Raw genomic sequence first — 23,773 nt, 5'->3', positions numbered from 1 at the left:
CCTAAATTTTTCCAAAATAAAATAGTTAGGTGGCGACTCTGTATCTGGCAAAGTAGTTCAATTTTGGCACTTTTTGATTCAAAATCAAATTTTCAAAATGATTTGTCGGATTTGGACTCTTTAGTGTTTATCGATTTCACACTACACTTGTGAGATTAGATTCAGAACCGCGGGAGTCCGAACTGTAAGGCTACTTTCAAACTTTTGAAAGGGAGCGCGAAAAAGCCGGGCTACACTTGTCATGGTAAATTTGGACATATCCCAAATCTCTTTGTGCCTACTTTTAGCTATTCTACTCAATTTGTTGTTATGAAGAAGCATGTTTGTGAATTGGAGAAGAGCTTTTCTCCAGTCCACCATTCATTTTATAGGCCTTTATGCATAGATCTTGCATAAAAAAAATAGATTGATCCAATAATTATAAACACATCATTTCATCACATTTGGTTGCAAAAAATTGGACAAAAAGTACGAGTTAATAAACAACATTCATTTTTATTTTTCTTTGGAGATAAATGTGATATATCATGTGGCTACAAATGTAGGATCAATCTTTTTTGTTTTTGTTTTTTGGTATGTATGATTTGCGCACAGATGCTTATAAAATGATTGGATTGAATCATGAAAGTGGGCTCATAGTGGGTTCACGAGGCCAGACCACATGAAATGATTCTCTTCCTTTATGTTATACAGTATCTTCCTTACAAAGGTTGCTAATAATTGGTTCCATGGCACTTTCCTAGGAAGGAGGCTTATCTATCGTATATTCCCTATATATTTTTCTGAAGTGCCAGTTTCTGGAGACTAGGTTATGATATGATTAATTTGTTTAATATTCTGCAAGTAATTTTATGCTATGTAGGATGCCATCTTTACTTTTACAATAAACATAGCTTATTTGGTTCATTAATGTTTATGATTTGGTTTTTTGGTACTTTGAGTATCACTTATGGTCTTTGCATTTGAAATAGTTAAGCTGAATTATTGTGTCTGTTGAATTTTTCAGCTTGGCGCTTCTTGTGCCCAGGTTATCTGAACTTCTTGGCATTCAGGTATATCTTCTAAAATAAATATAAAGTAAGTTTACAAGTATCAGATGTCGTGACTGAGTTGTGGATTTCCTTTCCTCCTTTCTTTTCCATGTTAATGGAACAGGTTGTGAAGGCTGATGATTGTATTGGGCCAGAGGTTGAAAAATTGGTGGCTTCCTTTCCTGATGGTGGTGTTTTTCTTCTTGAGAATGTGAGATTTTATAAGGAGAAAGAAAAGAATGAACCCAAGTTTGCAAAGAAGCTTGCCTCATTGGCTGATCTCTATGTCAATGATACATTTGGCACTGCACATAGAGCCCATGCCTCAACTGAGGGGGTTACAAAATTCTTGAAGCCATCTGTTTTTGGTTTCCTTTTGCAGAAGGTCAGATACCTTTGTCTAGTTGTCTCTGATCTTTCACCTGTGGCCATTTTCACAGAAGCCTTGAAATAAATCAAAATTTCAACACTCATGTATAACACATTTTATGATTCATTGCTAAATCGTTATTTTTAAACCTGGCCTTCCTATGTGGCTAGAGCAGGGGTTACTAGTTAATAGGTTGAACAGATTGACTGTCTGGATCAACCGTTTGAGGAAGGAGGGGAGAGAGAGAGAGTGACACCCCGAACGTTTAATTAAGTACACATAAATACTTAGAGTTATACATAATTATAGTGGCATGTAATGATAGACTATTAATTAAATAAATATATAAAAATTTAATTTGGCATTGGATTATAGGACTAATTGGAAATTATTATTTGCAAAATAACACATTTATGGAATTATAATATTAATTGGGTCAAACTAAAATAAATAATAATTTAACACCAAAATAAATGAATAATAAAAAAAAAAAGCTAGTTGTCCAGCAAGAGTTGCAAGCTTCGGCCCAAAAGAAAAGAAAAACAAAAATAAATAATAAAAGTCTAAGTTAGTTTGGCCCAGCAATGGTTTTTAGAATTTGGCCCAAGCAGAGAAAAAAAAAAAAACAAAACAACAAAAGAGGCCCAAGTGTGTTAAGCCCAAGTGGGAAGATTTATGTTTATTTCTAACAAATGCAAATCTTATCTCAAATCTGCCATTAAGAACTCCACCCCCCTAGCCTCATTATGCCTCTTGAGAGGGGGGGGTATGTGGCGCTCCAGGGAAGCTTGGCTCACTATATAAATAGGGGCGAAGGTGATGAATCAGGAGAGGAAGAAACGTAAGAATAAAAAGAGTGGAAGTCGAGAGAGAGAGCTACGTAAGTGAGAGTGAGGAGTTGATAGTAGGGAAGTTCTGATAGTAAAGTACGGCTAAGGGTTATAATTAAGGTGAGTTATATTATACCTTGATCTACCATTATATGTTTTACGAATGTTTTGAGTTACCATAACTTATTTTATACAAGCTATATTTTAAGTTATATAAATAAAAGTTATGTTTTATAAATATTTTAGTTACGTGGGTTACTTTCCAAACTCTATTTACTTAAAAAGGAAACCCATGGATATGTTTGTTTAAATTTTAGAATATATTTGACTATAACCTTATAAACAATTATGTTTTGTAAATATCACCACGGGAGTCCTACGCCTTGGGGGACTTAAATAACCACTGGCCTCTGTTTGACTACTTTGTGGTCCTCTGTTGTCGTGGATCCATTGACCTCTGTTTTGACTGTCACTTTGTGACCTCTACTCTGTTTTGTTTTATACCGTGGTTATGATTATTACCTTATATGATTTCTGTATTCTGCCACTTTAAATAAATTGTCATTTTAAATTAAATTATGCAAATATTTTAGCCTACTCATTATCCATGGTTATTTTATTCCCTATACTCTTGGCATAATATTTCTCACTCTGCTGTGTGCTTACAGCTATTACCCTTTCAGGTGACGAGATGTAAGGGAAATCCATAACCCTACAAAATGGAACCTGCTCATGGACTGTTGTTGAACCATTATTTTATCTTTCTTTTTTTTTTAATATTTTTGCTTCCTTTTGTTTTTATTCGGGGCTAGTCACTGAATAAGAAAATAATGAAAGCCTTATAAATGTATTTCTTTTTTTTTAGTAAAATGTAGTAAAATTTCTGTTTAATTATTTTTATTTTCGCTTGCGCAACTTAATTTGCTTTGAATAAGAAAGTTACTAAGTCACGATTCCAACTCTAAGCCCCTGGGGTTGGGTCGTGACAAAGGTGGTATCAGAGCAACGGTTCAAAAAAAAAAGGGGGTTATAAATAAATCTATAACGAAAATCATATAGTATAGCAAAAAAAAAAAAAAAAACAATATATATATATATAAATATGTATGGTAAATCAAAATAAAATAATAATAAATAATTACATGTGACGTTAGTTTTCTTGTGTAAAATCTCACGTTTATTCTGGTGTTGTAGGATGTCAGAGATTTACCTTGATGATGCTTTTTGGAATGACCTCCAGGCCATCAACTTAGATGAAATTTTAGCCAAACACCCTGCCCTCGCCCCCGCCTCACCTGAGAGTTGGGGAGATTCTGAGGAGATAGTCAGGGAATTACACCCAGGTCTTGGCCGGTTGATGGGACGGCCAATTTATATCTAGGTTGACCCTACCGACATTCCACACCTATTATGGAGACACAGCCTTGTCCATACACTCAGACGTTTTCTCGGACCATCGCGCGTCCTTAGCGTCGCCCCGGGTCATGACCGTCCGCATTATATTATAGGCCCTCTACCCCTAGAGTTTGTAGCCGGAAGGGGAAACGTGTACCCCGAGGATTACATTTTCACCACAGTCCCAAACCTCCTAGAGATCATTAATATGCAAAATGTTGACTTCGAAAATGACCTGTCATATGTTGAGACACATGTTTGGATTGTTGACCGGGCATTTGTGGGTCATATACGGTCTATCCCCATTTTCACGGTCCAGGTAGCATGGGTGTGTTTTGGTGTAATCCAGATAGGGTGGGAGTTTGAGCTTTCTATGCAGCACTATTTCCCCTGGTTTTTCGGCCCATTTGACCCACCACTCTAGATTTAGCTAGTAGAAAATCTTTTGTACGCTGATCTTGATATGTTCTAATCCCCTTTTTGTTGACTTTTGCTTTTGTTTACCACAGGGATGGAACACCAACATATTCTGACTAATGTAATATGAATTGTAAAATAAAAAAATAAAAAAATGTGTAATGTTGGCAATTTATAAATAAATAAAAAAATGTGTAATGTTGGCAATTTATATAAATATAACGTACACTACATGTTGTGCTATATATATATGCTGCGTTGAAAATATAATACCTCGTTTATTACTTGTAGAATGGCTAATGGTAATGGAAGTGAGTCATCAGTTAGTGGTATGGAATCGATGGAAAGAGTAATGGAAAGAGCGGTTGCTAGTTTTCTACAAGCTTTGCAAGCTAACATCAATAATGGGACGCCGGGACGGCAAGAATGGCCAGTTACCATAAAACAGTTCCAAGATCTGAAACCCACCACATTTACCGGTGGCCCAGACCCAATGGTAGCAGACGCTTGGGTTAAAGACATGGAAAAGATTTTTCGTGCCCTACCTTGCACCGAGAGACAAAAGGTAACTTTTGCCACTTTCACTTTCAATGACAATGCACAGGAATGGTGGCTTCTCACTCTGGCCAAAGAAGAAATTACGACTTGGGCGAGATTCTTGGAAGTATTCTACGAAAAATACTTTCCAGATTTATTGTGGGAACAGAAGGCATCTAAATTCATACATCTTAAGCAAGGAACCATGACGGTGGCCGAATATGAGAGTAAGTTCACGCAACTCGCTTGGTTTGCAACATATGTCATCCCCACCGAAACTCGAAAAGCAAGAAAATTCAAAGCAGGATTAGATGCTGGAATTAAAGACAGGCTTGAAGTCTTGAAATTGCCAACCTATGCAGAAGTGGTGGACTAGGCGTACATATCAGAAAAAGGAATTAAAGCCTCGCGTTCTGGAGAACCAAGCTACAAGAAGCGATTCTGGAAAAGAGATAATAGAAGACCCGGTGTTGCACCTCATAAAAAGGTGAACATGGGCACAACCAGGTCAGGCCACCACGGTCTTACCAACCCCCGAGGTGGCGCTATTCCAACTTGCCCCACTTGTGGGAGGATTCATTGGGGGACAATGCCATCGAGACACGGGGGCGTGTTTTAGATGCGGACAGTTTGGCCACTTGCTAAGGGATTGTCCAAAGATGGTTAATCCTATAGCCAGCCCCTCTGGCCCAATCAGGAGAACCGCGGGACTTGGAGGAGAAAAGAAGGACCAAACCCGCCAAGGTCGGGCTTTCGCCTTGGTACCTGGAAAACCGGAAGTTACCGAAAATGTTGTGTCAGGTACACTTTCTGTCTGTGATCTTTTAGCTCATGTCCTCATTGACTCTGGGTCAACTCATTCTTTTGTTGCACCACACTTTGTCGCCAAATTAACATCAACACCCAAACCATTAGGATATACATTGTTTGTGTCTTTTCCTTCTGGTAAGTCTGCCTGTAGTGCTGATGTGTACAGATCTTGTGTTGTATTCCTAAAAGGCAAAACCTTATATGTAGACTTGATTTCCCTCCGCATTGGAAACTTTGATGAAATCTTAGGTATGGATTGGCTGGCTGCCAACCACGCCTCTATCGAATGTAAAGCCAAAAAGGTCTCCCTCAAGTTACCAAACCAACCCGAAATTATCTTTGATGAGGCTAAAGTTTCTAACCCTTCCTGTATCATATCCTCCCTGGCGGCCCAATGACATCTAAGGAAGGGTTGTGGTAGTTATATTTGTTATGTGGTTGATACACAAAAAGAGGCCCCTACCGTTGATGTAATTCCTGTAGTTCGAGAATTCCCGGATGTCTTTCTTGAAGATCTACCCGGTATTCTAGTTGATCGGGAGATTGAATTCACCATTGAAACCCAACCTGGCACGCAGCCTATATAAAAAACTCCTTATCGCATGTCGATGGCAGAATTGAAAGAGCTGAAGACTCAACTCCAGGAACTCCTGGACAAAGGTTTTATCCGACCTAGTACCTCACCTTAGGGAGCTCCAGTATTGTTCGTGAAGAAAAAAGATGGCATAATGAGATTATGCATCGATTACCGGGAGCTGAACAAGGTCACCATCAAGAATCGATATCCTCTGCTGCGAATCGATGACTTGTTTGATCAACTTCAAAGCGCACAAGTATTTTCCAAAATTGACTTACGTTCTAGCTACCATCAATTAAAGGTTAAAAACGGAAAACATTGAAAAGACTGCCTTCAAAACCCGTTGCAAACACTACGAATTTCTCGTCATGCCTTTTGGCGTCACAAATGCCCCAGCAGCCTTTATGGACCTCATGAAGAGAGTGTTCAAACCCTATCTTGATGAGTTCGTCATCGTCTTCATTGACGACATCCTCATATACTCCAAGTCACCAGAAGCTCATGAGCACACTTGCGAATGGTTCTACAAACACTACGGGATCACAAACTTTATGCCAAGTTGAAGAAATGCGAATTTTGGATCACTAGTATACACTTTCTCGGTCACGTCATTAATGAAGACGGCATCTTGGTTGACCCCCAAAAGGTTGCAACAATTGTGGACTAGCCACGACCTACTAATGTGTCAGAAATCCGGAGTTTCTTGGGTCTAGCTGGCTATTATCGACGCTTCATGCAAGATTTCTCAAAGATAGCATCGCCCTTGACCCAGCTAACTCAGAAGAACACACCCTTTGAATGGACTGATAAACAGGAGCGTTGCTTTCAAGAATTAAAAGGTCGACTTGTGTCGGCCCCTATACTAGCACTCCCTACCGGAGTAGATGGGTTCGTAATCTATAGTGATGCCTCATACAATGGGTTGGGTTGCGTTCTCATGCAAGATAGAAAATTCATTGCTTATGCGTCACGACAATTGAAGACTCACGAGAAGAACTACCTGACTCACGATTTGGAATTGGCTGCGGTGATCTTTGCTCTCAAAATCTGGCGTCATTATCTCTACGGTACAACCTGCAAAATTTATACTGACCACAAGAGTCTAAAATATCTATTCACACAGAAGGAACTGAATATGAGGCAACGGCGATGGTTGGAATTTATGAAAGACTACAATATAGAAATCCATCACCATCCGGGCAAAGCTAACGTGGTAGCAGACGCACTAAGTAGAAAGTCAACGAGAAGTTTGGCATGCACTCTCGTTTCTCGCAAGGTCAATGGGTTGCTCGCCAATGTAACTGTGGAGTCTACATTGATCGAAGAAATTAAAGCACACCAATGGGAAGATAAACTCTTAAAGCACGTAAATCGTGCAAATCACAAGTGAGAAAATCCAACTCATCCAACAGCGGATTCGTAATGCTCAGAGTCGCTAGAAAAGTTATGCAGATACTCGGAGACGAGACTTGGAATTTCAAGTAGGAGATCATGTGTTTCTCAAAATCTTACCAACAAGAGGAGTGATCCGATTCGAAAAGCGCGGGAAGCTAAACCCACGTTACATCGGGCCATTCGAGATACTGGAAAGAATTGGTCCTATAGCCTATCGCCTTGCATTACCTCATGAGCTATCTAATATCCACAACGTGCTTCACGTTTCAATGCTCTGACGGTATCTCCGAGATCCAGAACATGTCATCAACTATGAGAACTTGGAAGTTCGAGAAGATCTCTCTTACGAAGAACAACCAGTGCAGATTCTCAATCATCGTGACCAAATTCTCCGAAACAAGACCATACCACTGGTAAAGGTCTTATGGCGAAATCATCGTATCGAAGAAGCTACATGGGAAACCGAAGGACAAACGCGAGCTAAATACCCACACCTCTTTGAAAGTTAAGGTACGTCAAGTTTGGGGACAAACTTCTAATTAGGAGGGGGGAAATGTGACACCCCGAACGTTTAATTAAGTACACATAAATATTTAGAGTTATACATAATTATAGTGGCATGTAATGATAGACTATTAATTAAATAAATATATAAAAATTTAATTTGGCATTGGATTATAGGACTAATTGGGAATTATTATTTGCAAAATAACACATTTATGGAATTATAATATTAATTGGGTCAAACTAAAATAAATAATAATTTAACACCAAAATAAATGAACAAAAAAAAAAAAGCTAGTTGCCCAGCAAGAGTTGCAAGCTTCGGCCCAAAAGAAAAGAAAAAGAAAAATAAATAATAAAAGTCTAAGTTAGTTTGGCCCAGCAATGGTTTTTAGAATTTGGCCCAAGCAGAGGAAAAAAAAAAAAACAAAACAAAAGAGGCCCAAGTGTGTTAAGCCCAAGTGGGAAGATTTATGTTTATCTCTAACAAATGTAAATCTTATCTCAAATCTGCCATTAAAAACTCCACCCCCTAGCCTCATTATGCCTCCTGAGAGGGGGGGTACGTGGCGCTCCAGGGAAGCTTGGCTCACTATATAAATAGGGGTGATGGTGATGAATCAGGAGAGGAAGAAACGTAAGAATAAAAAAAGTGGAAGCCGAGAGAGAGAGATACGTAAGTGAGAATGAGGAGTTGATAGTAGGGAAGTTCTGGTAGTAAAGTACGACTAAGGGTTATAATTAAGGTGAGTTATATTATACCTTGATCTACCATTATATGTTTTACGAATGTTTTGAGTTACCATAACTTATTTTATACAAGCTATATTTTAAGTTATATAAATAAAAGTTATGTTTTATAAATATTTTAGTTACGTGGGTTACTTTCTAAACTCTATTTACTTAAAAAAGAAACCCATGGATATGTTTGTTTAAATTTTAGAATATATTTGACTATAACCTTATAAACAATTATGTTTTGTAAATATCACCACGGGAGTCCTACGCCTTGGGGGACTTAAATAACCACTGGCCTCTGTTTGACTACTTTGTGGTCCTCTGTTGTCGTGGATCCATTGACCTCTGTTCTGACTGTCACTTTGTGACCTTTGCTCTGTTTTGTTTTATACCGTGGTTATGATTATTACCTTACACGATTTCTATATTCTGCCACTTTAAATAAATTGTCATTTTAAATTAAATTATGCAAATATTTTAGCCTGCTCATTATCCATGGTTATTTTATTCCCTATACTCTTGGCATAATATTTCTCACTCTGCTATGTGCTTACAGCTGTTACCCTTTCAGGTGACGAGATGTAAGGGAAATCCATAACCCTACAAAATAGAACCAGCTCATGGACTGTTGTTGAACCATTATTTTATCTTTCTTTCTTTTTTTTTTTTTATATTTTTGCTTCCTTTTGTTTTTATTCGGGGCTGGTCACTGAATAAGAAAATAATGAAAGCCTTAGAAATGTATTTCTTTTTTTTTAGTAAAATGTAGTAAAATTTCTGTTTAATTATTTTTATTTTCGCTTGCGCAACTTAATTTGCTTCGAATAAGAAAGTTACTAAGTCACGATTCCAACTCTAAGCCCCTGGGGTTGGGTCGTGACAGAGAGAGAGAGAGAGAGAGGAAAAGAAATGAATTATACTTTTTTGGAGGGGAATTTTGATGATGTCTAAAATATTAATTAATAATTTTTTATGTTGTATATTATTTGACACAAAATTTTATCTGTTTAAATTATATATTGTATGATGTATTTGTTAAATATTATTTAAATAAAAATATTGTGAAAACTTTACTATTCACTTTTTGACAAATTTAAAATTGATTAGTTGTATTATTTTGACAAAATTGATTGATTGGTTGGCTTGTCACTATACACCTTTTGATAGATTTAAAATTGATTAATTGTATTATTTTGACAAAATTGATTGATTGGTTGGCTTGTCACTATTCACCTATTGATAGATTTAAAATTGATTAATTGTATTATTTTGACAAAATTGACTGATTGGTTGTATTATTTTGACAAATATGATATTAATGATTTGTTTTCTTTTGATATACTCACATGGAAAGATTGGTTATTTTTATTTGAGTATATTTATAATATACATACAAATATTTTATTAAGAATAGCAATGTGCATTCAAATAGTTTAAAATAAAATTTACTATGCAATCACTATGCATTTTTTTGTTCCTTACGTACTATTCATTGATAAAAGTCCATTGCCTTTTATTCAAAGTATTTGATTTGTTCTTTTTAAAAATCAAAAAGCACCAACAACCAGCTGTCACTATTTTTGAAAAAATGAAGCCACATAATAAGCATACCCCAGCTGCTAATCCATGTGAAGGGACTCCAAAGTCAGAAGAGGAGCGTCCCCCCCTCCAATGGATATATATTTTTTTGGTATAAATAGAAGTGTTGTGTGTGGAAGAAAAAAAAAAGAAGAAGAACTTGAAAAGAGAAAAATTCCAGTGTGCTCCAAAATTTTGAGTATATTGTATTCTGCTATTTTACTTTCAAATCTAAGTGTATCCTTTGTTCTTACACTTTCATATCTACTCTGTGTGAGAGAATTATTGTAAAAGAGGGTTTAAGTACCACTTATTTTTATTCATTATTTTTGTGAGAGATTTTTATAAGGGTAAGGTATTTATTGTTGAGTGAGACTCAATAGATAAGAGTAAGTCCTGTGCAAAATCCACAAGCTTGGTGAAGACTTGGTTGTGCATTATTTCATTTTGATAGTAAAGAAATTCTCAAGGGGATTCGTTGGGGAGTGGACGTAGGCCTGACGTGCCGAACCACTAAATTTCAGTGTTTGATTTTCTCTCCTTATCTCTCCTACTTTTATATTGATAATTATTATTCTTTTTTTTATTTGTTAAAATTCTAAATATTGTGTTTATAAATTTTAATATTGCAAATTTTTTTTAATAACCCAATTCACCCCCCTTTTGAGTTGCCTACTTGGGATAACAATTGGTATCAGAGCCTAGACTCTTTTTGTGTGACTTAACCGTCTTAGAGTAAATCATGGCAACCCTTAGTTATTCCTTACCTGAGGGACAATCATCCAATAGGGCACCACTATTTAGCGGCACAAATTTTAGCTATTGGAAAACTAGGATGACTATACATATTCAATCTAATGATTATGAATGTTGGAAAATTATTTGCAGTGGTCCAAAAATTCCTACCAAAACCATAGATGGCCTTAAGGTACCAAAACCTGATGATAAGTGGAATGAATCAGATACTAGAATGGCCCAAATTAATGTCAAAGCCACAAACATGTTGTACTGCGCCTTAGATGCCAACGAGTTCAACAGGATCTCCACATGTAAAACCGCAAAACAAATATGGGATAAGCTTATAGTGACTCATGAGGGAACCAAATAAGTTAAAGAATCTAGAGTCAGTTTGCTAGTCGACAATTATGAACTCTTTAAAATGAAACCTAATGAAACTATTCCTCAAATGTTTACTCGATTTACTGATATTATAAATGGTTTAACTTCTCTTGGCAAAATATATACTAATGCTGAAATTGTAAGAAAAAGTGCTTAGGTCATTGCCAAAAAGTTAGGAGACAAAAGTCATTGTCATTACCGAAGCCAAGGATTTATTAAGCTAAGTTTAGATGAGTTAATGGAATCTCTCTTAACTCATGAGCTCATAATGCAAGAAGGAAAGGAAGAGAAGGACAACAAGAAGAAGAAATGAATAGCCTTCAAATCCACCTCGAAACATCAAGAGGATGAGGAAGATGATTCGGATGAGGATGAGGAAATGACATTCATCACTAGAAAGTTCCAAAAGTTTGTGAGAAAGAAACAAGGCGTGCGAAAATTTTTCAGAAAAGACTTCAATCACAAGGATTTTCAAAGAGGAGAAAATCACAAAAAATCTGAAGTTACCTGCTACGAATGCAACAAACCTGGACACTACAAATCAGAATGTCCGGAACTTAAGAAACAATTCAAGAATGACAAGAAGAAAGCCATGATTGCAGCATGGGGAGAAGATAGCGATGAAAGCAACACAGAAACCGAAGTTTGCAAAAATGAGGTTGCTAACCTATACTTAATGGCACTTGGAAATGAAGATGAGGTAAATGACGAATCCTTTACATTTGATGAATTACAATTAGCTTTTGATGAATTACATGCTGAATTTAAGAAACTTAGTTTGAAAAGTAATTGTCAAAAGAAAGTGATTTCAAGTTTATAAAAAAAATAAATAAATCATTAACTTCCAAGATAAATGTTTTAGAAAATGAAGCCATGAAAATGAAAAAGGAAAATAAGATTTTCACTCGAAAAAAGTCTTCAATTTTTTAGAAACATTTAGTTGTATTACAAAAAGAAAATGAGTCTTTAAAAAAGGAGTAAATTGTTTTGAAATAAAATATTGAAGACTTGAAAAATACTTTTTCAAAATTCACTCAAGGTAGAGAAACATTAGATAAAATTCTTAAAAATCAAAATCATACTTTTGATAAAGCCGGAATTGGATAAAACCTTTTTCAAAAGTAAAAACTGTCAAAAATAGTTTTGTGTATGCATCTTTTAATCACTCTCATCTCACATGTCATTTTTGTGGTACAAAATGTCATATTTCACCTTCATGTCCTATTAAAAGAAACCCTTTTGCTAAAATAAAAAAGATATGGGTCCCTTAGGACATTTCAAGAGTGTCAAATTATAACTTTTATGGACCCAAGAAAATATGGATACCAATAGAAAAATCAAATTTTTGTAGATATGTTTCAAGACAAAATTCAATAACAATATCGTATCTTGACAATGCATGCTCGAGGCACATGACCGAAAATAAAACTATGTTTGCCACACTCCAACCAAAGGATGACGAATATGTGACTTTTGACAACAATAGCAACGGTAAAATCATTGATGTAGGAAGTATTGGTAAAAATCCTTCTCCTATTATTGAAAATGTTTTACTTATTGAAGGTTTAAAACATAACTTGCTTAGCATTAATCAATTATGTGACAAAGGTTATAGAGTTATTTTTTAGAAAACTAATTACACTATTGATATAGCGATCCCGGTTTTCCCTTCCTTTGTGTATTGTATTTCGGACGCGGTTCCGTGGATATGTTGTTGTCTTATTCTCGTTTCTATCATTTACTCTTTGTATTTGAGTCTTGTGTTATGTTGGGCAAGTTTGAAACAGGTTGGTTGTGTTTAGAAACCTAGAGTTGATGCCCAGATTTTGGCCTTCACGCTCGAGCGGGGCTTTTAACGCTCGAGCGGGCCCTTCGTTTTTGCTTCTCCGCTCGAGCGAGTGTTTTAACGCTCGAGCGTGGTTTTTCATCTCTCAGCATTTTTGCTCTGCAGATCAATCGACGCTCGAGCGGGCCCTTTTGATTTTGTTCCTCTGCTCGAGCGGGGATTCTGACGCTCGAGCGGGGACCATGGTTTGCAAAACTTCTGGAAGTGTGCAATCGACGCTCGAGCGGGGGTTTTGACGCTCGAGCGTGAGTCTGTGTCTGACGCTCGAGCGGGGAATCCCACGCTCGAGCAGACCTGTTTTTATATCAATCCGTGAAATTACTTTTTGGATCACTTTTCAACCTCTTCTCTCTCTCTAACTTTCAAAACCTCCATTGGAGAGCACCTCTCTCTGAAACTTCAAATTCTCTCTAGGGTTTGATCTAGTTTGAGTGATCTCTTACCTTTGGGCCTTTGTAAAAAGTGTTGAGCTTAGTGAGAGCTACATCTTGATCCGAAAATCTTGGGATTTGGAGCAACCTTGAAATTCTTCATCTCCTCCTTTGAGCTCCAAATTTGAGGTAAGGATAACTACTCATCTTTATGAGTTTTGACATAGATTTTGAGCATTTTGTATAAATGGTTCGATTTGGATGTTAGGGTTTAAGATTTGGAATATTGAGAAAGAGGGGTTTTGTTATTTTAACCTATAAATGTATATTTTGGGTCTTAAAATGAGATTAATGATGTTAGTTGTTAATATTTGGACCTTGGGTCAATGTTGAGTAAAGAGGGAGGAAAGCCCTAATTTTGTTATGAATTAATTTAAATAATTAATTTGGGAAAAGTTATGGAAATATGAAATTGAGTTGAAAATAATGAAATTGGCTTATTATGAAATTAATCGTTCTCATTTTAATATTAAATGTTTATTTGCTATAAATGATAATGGTTGGCTTTGGCATAGAAGATTAGGACATGCTCATTTTAATTTAATTTCTAAACTTTCAAAAAATGAGTTAGTCATTGGTTTACTGAAAATTATTTTTGAAAAAGACAAACTTTGTGATGCATGTCAATTTGGAAAACAAACTAGAATTTCTTTTAAATCAAAAAATATCGTTTCAACTAGTAAACCGCTTCAACTTTTGCATATTGATTTATTCGGACCATCTAGAACATTAAGTTTAGGAAGAAAATCGTATGCTCTTGTTTGTGTTGATGATTATACTAAATATGCATGGGTATTATTTTTAGCGAACAAAAATGAAGCTTTTTATAATTTTTTAAAGTTGTGTAAAAGAATTCAAAATAAAACAAGTCTTAATATTTGTAGTATTAGAAGTGATCATGGTAGAGAATTTGAAAATGATGATTTTATTAGATTTTGTGACGACTTAGGAATAAATCATAATTTCTCAACCCCTAGAACTCCTCAACAAAAATGGTATAGTTGAAAAAAAAAAAAATAGATCTCTTAAAGAAATGGCTTGTACTATGCTTTGTGAAAATAAGTTGCCCAAATATTTTTGGGCGGAAACTGTTAACACTGCATGCTATGTTATGAACCGAGCTATGATTAAACCTATTCTTAAGAAAACACCTTATGAAATTTGAAAAGGTAGAAAACCTAATATTAGTCACTTGCGTGCATTTGGTTGTAAATGCTTTGTATTGAATAACAATAAAGATAACTTAGGAAAATTTGATGCTAAATCGAATGAAGCTATATTTCTTGGTTATTCAATTTCCAGTAAAGCTTATAGAGTATTCAATAAAGGAACTCTACTTGTTGAAGAATCTGTGCATGTTGTTTTTCATGAATCAAACAACATTATTTCCAACTCTACTTCAAGAAATATTTTCTACAATATTGTAAAAAATCAACCAAGCATGAAGAACATTTACATAAAAGAAAATGAAGAAAATCCATTACGCGAACATGAAGAAGAAATGACAATGGAGAAACTTCAAGAAATATATGCTATTCCAGAAAATAACTCAAATCTACCAAAAGAATAGAAGTATGCTCATTGCCACCCCAAAGATCTCATCATAGGTGATGCGGCGGAAGGTATAAAAACTCGTTCCTCTATTAAAAATGTTTGTGATAACTTAGTGTATGTTTCACAAATTGAACAAAAATCGTTTTTAGAAGCTGAAAATGATAAAAACTGGATTTTAACAATGCAAGAAGAATTAAATCAATTTGAAAGGAATGGAGTTTGGTTTTTAACTCCTCGACCTAAGGATCATCCCGTTATTAGCACAAAATAGGTTTTTTGAAATAAAATGGATTAATCCGGAGTTGTTACTAGAAATAAAGCTAGATTAGTAGCTCAAGATTATAATCAAGAAGAGGGCATTAATTTTGATGAAACTTTTGCACCAGTTGCTAGACTTGAAGCTTTTAGAATATTACTTGTTTTTGCATGTTTTAAAGATTTTAAATTATATTAAATGGATGTTAAAAGTGTTTTTTTAAATAGATATATTTCGAATGAAGTTTATGCTGAACAACTTCCCGGGTTTGAAAATCATAAATACCCGGATCATGTTTTCAAACTTTCAAAAGCCTTGCATGGCTTAAAACAAGCTCCTAGAGCTTGGTATGAAAGATTGAGTAATTTTCTACTCGACAAAGGTTTTTCTAGAGGAAAAATTAATATAACACTTTTTTTATAAAAATCAAAAAGGAAGATATGCTAATTGTTCAAATTTATGTTGATGATATCATTTTTGGTTCTACTAATGAAAATTTGTGCAAAAAGTTTGCTAAGATATGCAGGGTGAATTTGAAATGAGTATGATGGGGGAGTTAAATTACTTCCTAGGTCTACAAATTAAACAAACTAATGATGGTATCCATTTAAATCGAACGAAATATAAAAGATCTACTTAAAAGGTTTGAAATGAAATCATCAAAGCCTGCAGCAACTCCAATGAGCACATTAATAAAAATCGACAAAGATGAGCAAGGTAAACCTGTAGATGAAAAGAAATATCGAGGTATGATTGGTCCCTTACTCTATCTTACTGCAAGTAGACCCGATATAATGTTTAATGTTTGTATGTGTGCACGTTTTTAATCCGCACCGAAAGAATCACACATCACTGCAGTCAAATGTATTTTCAGATATCTTGTTGGCACTCCAAATTTGGGATTATGGTATCCTAAAAGAACCACTTTTGAACTTTTTGGTTGCTTAGATGCCGATTTTGCGGGATGTAGACTTGACCGAAAAAGCACTAGTGGCACTTGTCATTTTCTTGGACACTCTCTCACTTCTTGGTTTTGCAAAAAACAAAACTCAGTGGCTCTGTCAACTGTTGAAGCAAAATACATTGCCGCCGTTGGGTGTTATGCACAATTGCATTTGATGAAACAACAATTTTAAGATTTTAGATTTCACTATGATCATATTCCTATAAAATGTGACAACACAAGTACCATTAATCTTTCAAAAAATCCAATTCAGCACTCACGCACTAAACACATTGAAATAAGGCATCATTTTCCAAGAGATCATGTACTCAAAAGTGATATTGAACTCGAATTTGTGCCTACAAATCGTCAATTAGCTAACACATTTACCAAGCCTCTAAATGAATAACTATTTTGTTATATTAGAACTGAACTCAGTATGATAAATACTCCAATATGATGTTTATATTAAAAATAATTTTTTTAAAATAAATAATAAAATAATAATAATAATAATTAATAAATAAATAAATTATATAAATATATATATATATATATTGGCTCTCTCTCTCTCTCACCCACACTGTTTTTATCTTTCACCCGCTCTCTCCATCACTCTCTATTTTCTCTTTCTCTCGCTCGCTCTCTCGCTCTTCCTTTCTTCCTTTCATCCTCAGCTGACCCTATCTTCATCCTCACCATCATCTACAACCAGCTCCACCATCCACAACATCATCCATCACCTTCATCACTACCATCATCTACAACCAGCTCCACCATCCATAACATCATCCATCACCTTCATCACTACCATCATCCACTCAAATTCCTCACCGACTTACCAAGATCCCTCACGGCTCTACTTTCATCACCCATTTTCAACATCATTTTCAATTCATCAAGATCAATTACCGATCTGACAAGATCATTTATTGATCCACCAAGATCCATGACCGATCTACAAAATTCGTCACCTATCTACACGATCTTCTTCATTCCTTCCGATCATCAAGGTCACCACCGATCAACATGTTAAAATTCTTTTTGCACTGTGTTATATTTTTTTTACTTGCTGTATGTGCTCCAAACTCTCTTGGATTTAAAAATGATTGCTTCTACCTTGTCTGAAGAATTTTTTTTTTTTTTATTTGCTTATTTTATACTAGTGCACTTGGTGTAGTTATTTATGGCCGGATCTTAATGGCCCTTGGTATTATAGATTGGTAATTTATTTTTTCAAATTTATGTAATTTTTAGTGCATTAATTCGGGAGGAGATTCATATATTTTGAGATTAACAATTATTATAAAAAAAAAGGGATATTTGTATATTCTGTGCATAATTTTAGGGGAAGTATATATATATATATATATATATTTACTCCTTATCTGCATTACTTCTTATCTGCACCAACAATTTTTTTTTGCAAAGACAGAATTTATATATATATATATATAAAGAAATGCTTGCAATTTTATTTCAGAAGGAGAAAATATTATTCGATTACATGTAAGTTTTCAGAAGGCTTCACAGATTTTTTCTGTTTCACTTCTCTCAACAATTTTTCATGAGCCTCTTTTGCATGCCTCTCTCTATTTTCAACTTCTGTGGGTCTTGGCATTATAATTGTTGCATAATATTGCAATGCATTCTCCAACTGTGCATTTTTCCTTTCTAGCTCTCTCTTCTCCTTACGAATATTAGCCAATTGTTGTTTTACCAAACACACATCATCTCTCCATTGCTGATTTTCTTGTATTATTGCTTGTAATCATTGAGCCATATTAGAAACTGCAGTCATTGCCTGTGTACTCATAGCCAAAGTGTTATTAATAGCATCGATGTCATTCCAATTACCAATAACACTAGGACTCTTATTTACAGGACTAGCATATGCCTACACCACTGGTAATCTCTAATTTGACAGCATTACAGGCACCTCATGCATGTCCGAACTATTGATGGCTAAGGTAAGGAATGGCATGATTACACAAATAGGTAACACAAATTTTTTTCTCCAACACTTGATAATTTCGTATCTTTGCCTATCATCCTTGTTCCCTTTTTTATATACACCACTGATCCAATACTCGATGCATGTCTGCTCAAATATTTTGTTTGTCAATATTTCAAGCGCCACAGATGCTCCAAAATCCCCACAATGATCTCGACAAGACCGAAGGACCATTATTATATTTTTGGCATCTCAGATTATTTTATCCAATGTGTTTGTTTTCTATCTCCATATTTTATTTTGATAATGTCAAATGGGGAGAAAAAAATATGATCTTGAATTGTTGTGCATGCATGTGCTTTAATTATATGTTGCAAAGTTATCAAGCAGAGTTATCAACTATTTTGTTGATTTTAATTTTGTGTCAAATCTATCCATTCATGTATTGCCATCATAAAAAATGGGAAGATTGTTAATCATGTTGTTTAATTTTAATGATGTCTAAAATATTAATTGATAATTTTTTATATTGTATGATATATTTGTTAAATATTATTTAAATAAAAATATTGTGAAAACTTTACCATTCACTTTTTGACAAATTTAAAATTGATTAGTTGTATTATTTTGACAAAATTGATTGATTGGTTGGCTAGTCACTATTCACCTTTTGATAGATTTAAAATTGATTAATTGTATTATTTTGACAAAATTGATTGTTTGATTGTATTATTTTGACAAATGTGATATTAATAATTTGTTTTCTTTTGATATACTCACATGGAAAGATTGGTTATTTTTATTTGAGTATATTTATAATATACATACAAATATTTTATTAAGAATAGCAATGTACATTCAAATAGTTTAAAATAAAATTCACTATGCAATCACTATGCACTTTTTTGTTCCTTACGTACTATTCATTGATAGAAGTCCATTGCCTTTTATTCAAAGTATTTGATTTGTTCGTTTTGAAAATCAAAAAGCACCAATAAATAGATATATTTTTTGGATATAAATAGAAGGGACTCCAAAGTCAGAAGAGGAGCATCCCCTCCTCCAACGGATATATATTTTTTGGATATAAATAGAAGTGTTGTATGTGAAAAAAAAAAACTTGAAGAGAGAAAGATTTCAGTGTGCTCCAAAATTTTGAGTATATTGTATTATGTTATTTCACTTATCATTTGTTGTTACACTTTCATATCTACTATGTATGAGAGAATTATTGTAAAAGATGGTTTAAGTACCACTTATTTTTATTCATTATTTTTGTGAGAGATTTTTGTAAGGGTAATACATTTATTGTTGAGTGAGGCTCAGTAGATAAGAGTAAGTCCTGTGCAAAATCCACAAACTTGGGAAAGACTTGGTGGTGTATTATTTCATTTTGATAATAAAGAAATTCTCAAGGGGTTCATTGGGGAGTGAACGTAGTCCTGGCGTGCCGAACCATTATAAATCTTAGTGTTTGATTTTCTCTCCTTATCTCTCATACTTTTATATTGATAATTATTATTCTGTTTTTTTTATTTGTAAAAATTTTGAATATTATGTTTATAAATTTTAATATTATAAATTTTTTTTAATAACTTAATTCACCATCTCTTGGATTGCCTACCTGGAATAACAAGCAGATTTGTACCTTCCCTTATAATCATCGTAATTTTGTAGCAACAAAATATTCAAAAATGTTGAATTTATCATTTTGCATTTGCATATAGTGGAGCCTGGAGAGAGTTTTTGAATTGGAGAGAGTTTTTGAACTAAATTGGCACATGAAAAGAATTATGCTTCATATATTTGTGGAGATTGGGTCCCCTTGAAATCATATTTTGGTATATAATGTTTAGTGGATGACAGTCGTCATCATATCTCTATTGCTCCACTAGTTATGTCTCTCTTCGCTTTGGTCTATTTTTTTTATTGTATTAGGAACTGCCCCAAAGAGGCCATTTGCTGCCATTGTGGGTGGTTCCAAGGTCTCATCCACGATTGGAGTGATTGAGTCGCTTTTGGAGAAGTGTGATATCCTGCTTCTTGGTGGAGGAATGATCTTCACATTCTACAGGGCACAAGGTATTTCTGTGGGTTCATCTTTAGTGGAGGAAGACAAGCTTGATCTTGCAACTTCACTCCTTGCCAAGGTGTCACGGGTTGCCTTGCAAGGCTAACTCCGTGACATTTCGCTCGCGGTGGTGTGGCCATTTGAGTGCTCAAGAGTGGCCGTTGGAAGTGCCCCAACGTGACCTAACATTGGCCCCAAGTAGCCCAAGCTATGTAGGCCACCAATAGCCAACAAAAGACAAAGCCGCAGCCCATATTAGAAGCCAACCAGCGCTGCCAGCAACCAGAAATGGCAGCCAACAGTGCAGAGTTTTGGCGCTTTGGTTCGGCACTCAAAGGAAGGAGTTTTGAGTTGAAATTTTTACTAGAGATAGGTCTTAGGGGAAGTGTTTTTCCGACCAAGTTTCGTGATTTTTCTTAATTTGTAGAATTTATGAAAAATCATTATGACTCATCGGACATGTATGATGTTTCCTCCTGCCAGATGGAAAATTGCTTAACAAGCATATATAAGGGGGTATGGTGTGCTACTTACCTACCTCCCCGTCCAAACTGGGCTTGAAGTGAGCAACCTTGGGACAACTCAAGGGCGGGCTTTAGGCATCCAAAGGGGTGTCTAGAGTCTCCACATGGGTTTGGGAGCCCCGTGGACGGTGCAATAATGTAAGCAATGCGCGTGTCCTCCCGAGGGGAGGTCCACTACGTTGTTTCCACTATGCCACGATATATGGTATCTTTGGGACTCGTTTTGGACCGAATGGGCTATCGAGGCACCACTAAAGGCCTCGTGGGCCAACTCTAGTGCTTGGTTTGGGTTCAACCTTGCACGAGGGGATCCCGTGGCTTAAGCTAAGTGGTTGGAAGGCGACACCGCATATGTGGGCTATCGAATGAAGGCATCAAGCTATGCAATGACTACGTCCTTTGAGGGACTACATTATGCTACAAGCAAGCTACGGATTGAGACATCGCCTTACTCATGCTACACGTTGGTGCAACGCTATGGTGCGCAATGGGCTTAGGCGGAATCTAGCACACGTGTTGGCACGAGGACTACGCCGTGGGCAAGAGATTGACCCTCGGTGGCTTGTGGGCTTCGCATGACCAAGTGGCCATCCAATATGCATCTATTGAGGCAGGCTAGACCCTACGACACTTCGAGATGCTATTAAAGACCCAACGTGCAATGTTGGCTTGTCGGCTAAGTTGAGGACCTTCGCTAGCACATTGTTGTGTGGCTAGGCACCTTGATGACATAAACCTAAGTTGGGCGAGCACCTTGCTTGAGGTAAGCTTGACGCTATGAAGCGACTTATGCCGTGCTTGGTACACTTGAGACGTCAGGCCTACTTGTGGCATCCGGGTGAAGACGGAGCTTCCTTGTGAAGTTGTTTTGCTTGACAAAGCATTGGGCCCTAATGTTCAAATGGGTGAGATCATCAATACTCAATTTGTCAATGAGCTATGGCGGGCTTAAACTTGGTGGAGTTTGAGCGCCACATAGGCAAAAATTGATCCGCTACGCCTCTAAAGGAGTCGGCCCGTGACACAAGGCCAAGGCCAAAGGAGTATCTCTTCTGTTACCCACTGATGTGGTAATTGCCGACAAGTTTGCTCCTGATGCAAACAGCAAGGTTTGTTCGTTGAGCCCCAGTTGGAATTTCATTTTGCTCAAGTTTTATTACTTTTGACATTCAAAATCTTTAGGTCCCTTCATTGGCAATGGAAAACCTATCATTTTGTTTGATTAAAACTGACTGTCTGATAGTAACCATCATTTCACAAACTGGTGATCTCTGTGATTTTGTTTTACTACACTAGTTAGTACGTAATAATATTTTACTTCGGTCGTTGCAGATTGTGCTAGCAACTGGCATCCTCGATGGCTGAATGGGATTAGATATTGGACCGGACTCTATTAAGATATTTAATGATGCTTTGGACACTACCAAAACTGTTATTTGGAATGGACCAATGCGAGTGTTTGAGTTTGTCAAGTTTGCTGCTGGAACAGAGGTGTGCAATAATTTTCTTGCTTGTTTCTTTGGTTTAATTTATCAAAAAATGGATGAATCATATTGTGTATTTGCTTTCTACATGTGCACGTAATGATACATGTGAAAAAATTCATATGCCTTGGGGGGATGACAATGGGGTTAGGTCTGGAACGATATGGTGCCACTTTTATGCCTAACTTACCCAAGAAAGTCTTGGCTGGGAATTACTGAGAATTTGCTTTGATTTATGTTTGGTTTTATTCATCTTACCCTCAAATTGAATGCAGTAGATAAACTTTGCATTAGGCGAAGAAAACTTGATCATGCATTGAACCGAGTCCAGTTTTAACCCATACAAATCGTTGGGCTATGTTATGCAAAGAGCCCATCAGAAGAGGGAGAAATAGTAAGGATTACCTGATTTACCTGCTCCCATTGCAATCCCTATATTTCTGCTTGGTGAGTTAAAGTTTGTAACTGCTATTGCAGGCAATTGCAAAGAAGTTAGCTGAACTCAGTGGGAAGAGAGTGACAACCATAATTGGAGGTGGAGACTCTGTTGCAGCTGTAGAAAAAGTAGGAGTTGCTGATGTGATGAGCCGCATATCAACAGGTGGTGGTGCCAGTTTGGAGTTGTTGGAAGGCAAAGAGCTCCCTGGTGTCCTTGCTCTTGATGAAGCCATACTAGTTACTGCTTAAGACAAGTTTCATACGATTTTTTCCCCCACCCATCCATCTCCTTATTGACATGTCAATTCGGGCTTGTAAACGAGAAATGTTGTAGCCAAATACGAGTTCATGTGGTAGGTTTTCACCATTGCCATCAATGTAAGGACCCATTTACCCTGTTTTCCTGACCCCTCGTTCACATTAAGGATGGTAAGAAATGTTTTAATGGCAAGAAACCTTTTCTAGTCATTAATAAATTGGGCACCCTCTCAGCCCCACCACCTGAAAACCTTGTTTTTTCCAAATTAAATTTGTTTGCTGTGGCTTTTGTTTTTGGGTTTAAATATGTTAAGCTTGTAAGTAACATTACAACCATGGAATGATATGACCCAATCCTTAAACTCCATTTGTATGGTTACAGAAAAGAGCATGAAAAGGATAGAAGACTGAAGATAGCTGCCAGGAACAAGGTGAATTTAGAATGTTCATCATTCAATTTGCTCTCTCAACCATGGAGGAATTCAATTGTGATAATATATGTTATATGGTTTAAAAACTTTCTAATAATGGGCTACAGATAGATGGCCATATCAACCCAACATTGGGTGAAAAATATTTATTAGATGAGGGAGATCATCAAACTAGTAGTGTCTTTGCACTATCTGAACTTTTAGATCATATAGTAATTCGTACTTGCTGTATGCATAAAAATTAATCTGTTTGGTTTGGAGGATATGGCATGACTTCCAGAG

At 35.9% G+C, this 23,773-nt stretch overlaps 1 protein-coding gene and 1 pseudogene across 2 annotated transcripts; both read left to right on the top strand.

Annotated features, from left to right (window-relative positions):
• Positions 1 to 4,335: 4,335 nt before the first annotated feature.
• LOC145791627 (uncharacterized) lies at positions 4,336 to 4,956 on the top strand. Its single transcript, XM_082872008.1, has one exon. The coding sequence runs from the start codon at positions 4,336 to 4,338 to the stop codon at positions 4,954 to 4,956; it is 621 nt and encodes a 206-aa protein (XP_082728134.1).
• A 283-nt stretch (positions 4,957 to 5,239) lies between these two features.
• LOC114276519 (phosphoglycerate kinase 1, chloroplastic-like) lies at positions 5,240 to 23,427 on the top strand (annotated as a pseudogene). The gene is made up of 5 exons (XR_014331168.1): positions 5,240 to 5,525; positions 20,224 to 20,435; positions 21,909 to 21,989; positions 22,213 to 22,371; positions 22,842 to 23,427. The product of XR_014331168.1 is annotated as a phosphoglycerate kinase 1, chloroplastic-like (transcript).
• The last annotated feature ends 346 nt before the right edge of the window (positions 23,428 to 23,773 follow it).

This window comes from Camellia sinensis, chromosome 5, assembly GCF_055761805.1.
Source record: "Camellia sinensis isolate YWXY chromosome 5, ASM5576180v1, whole genome shotgun sequence".
Classification (NCBI taxonomy): domain Eukaryota; kingdom Viridiplantae; phylum Streptophyta; class Magnoliopsida; order Ericales; family Theaceae; genus Camellia; species Camellia sinensis.
This window is presented reverse-complemented; position numbering and strand designations above follow the sequence as displayed.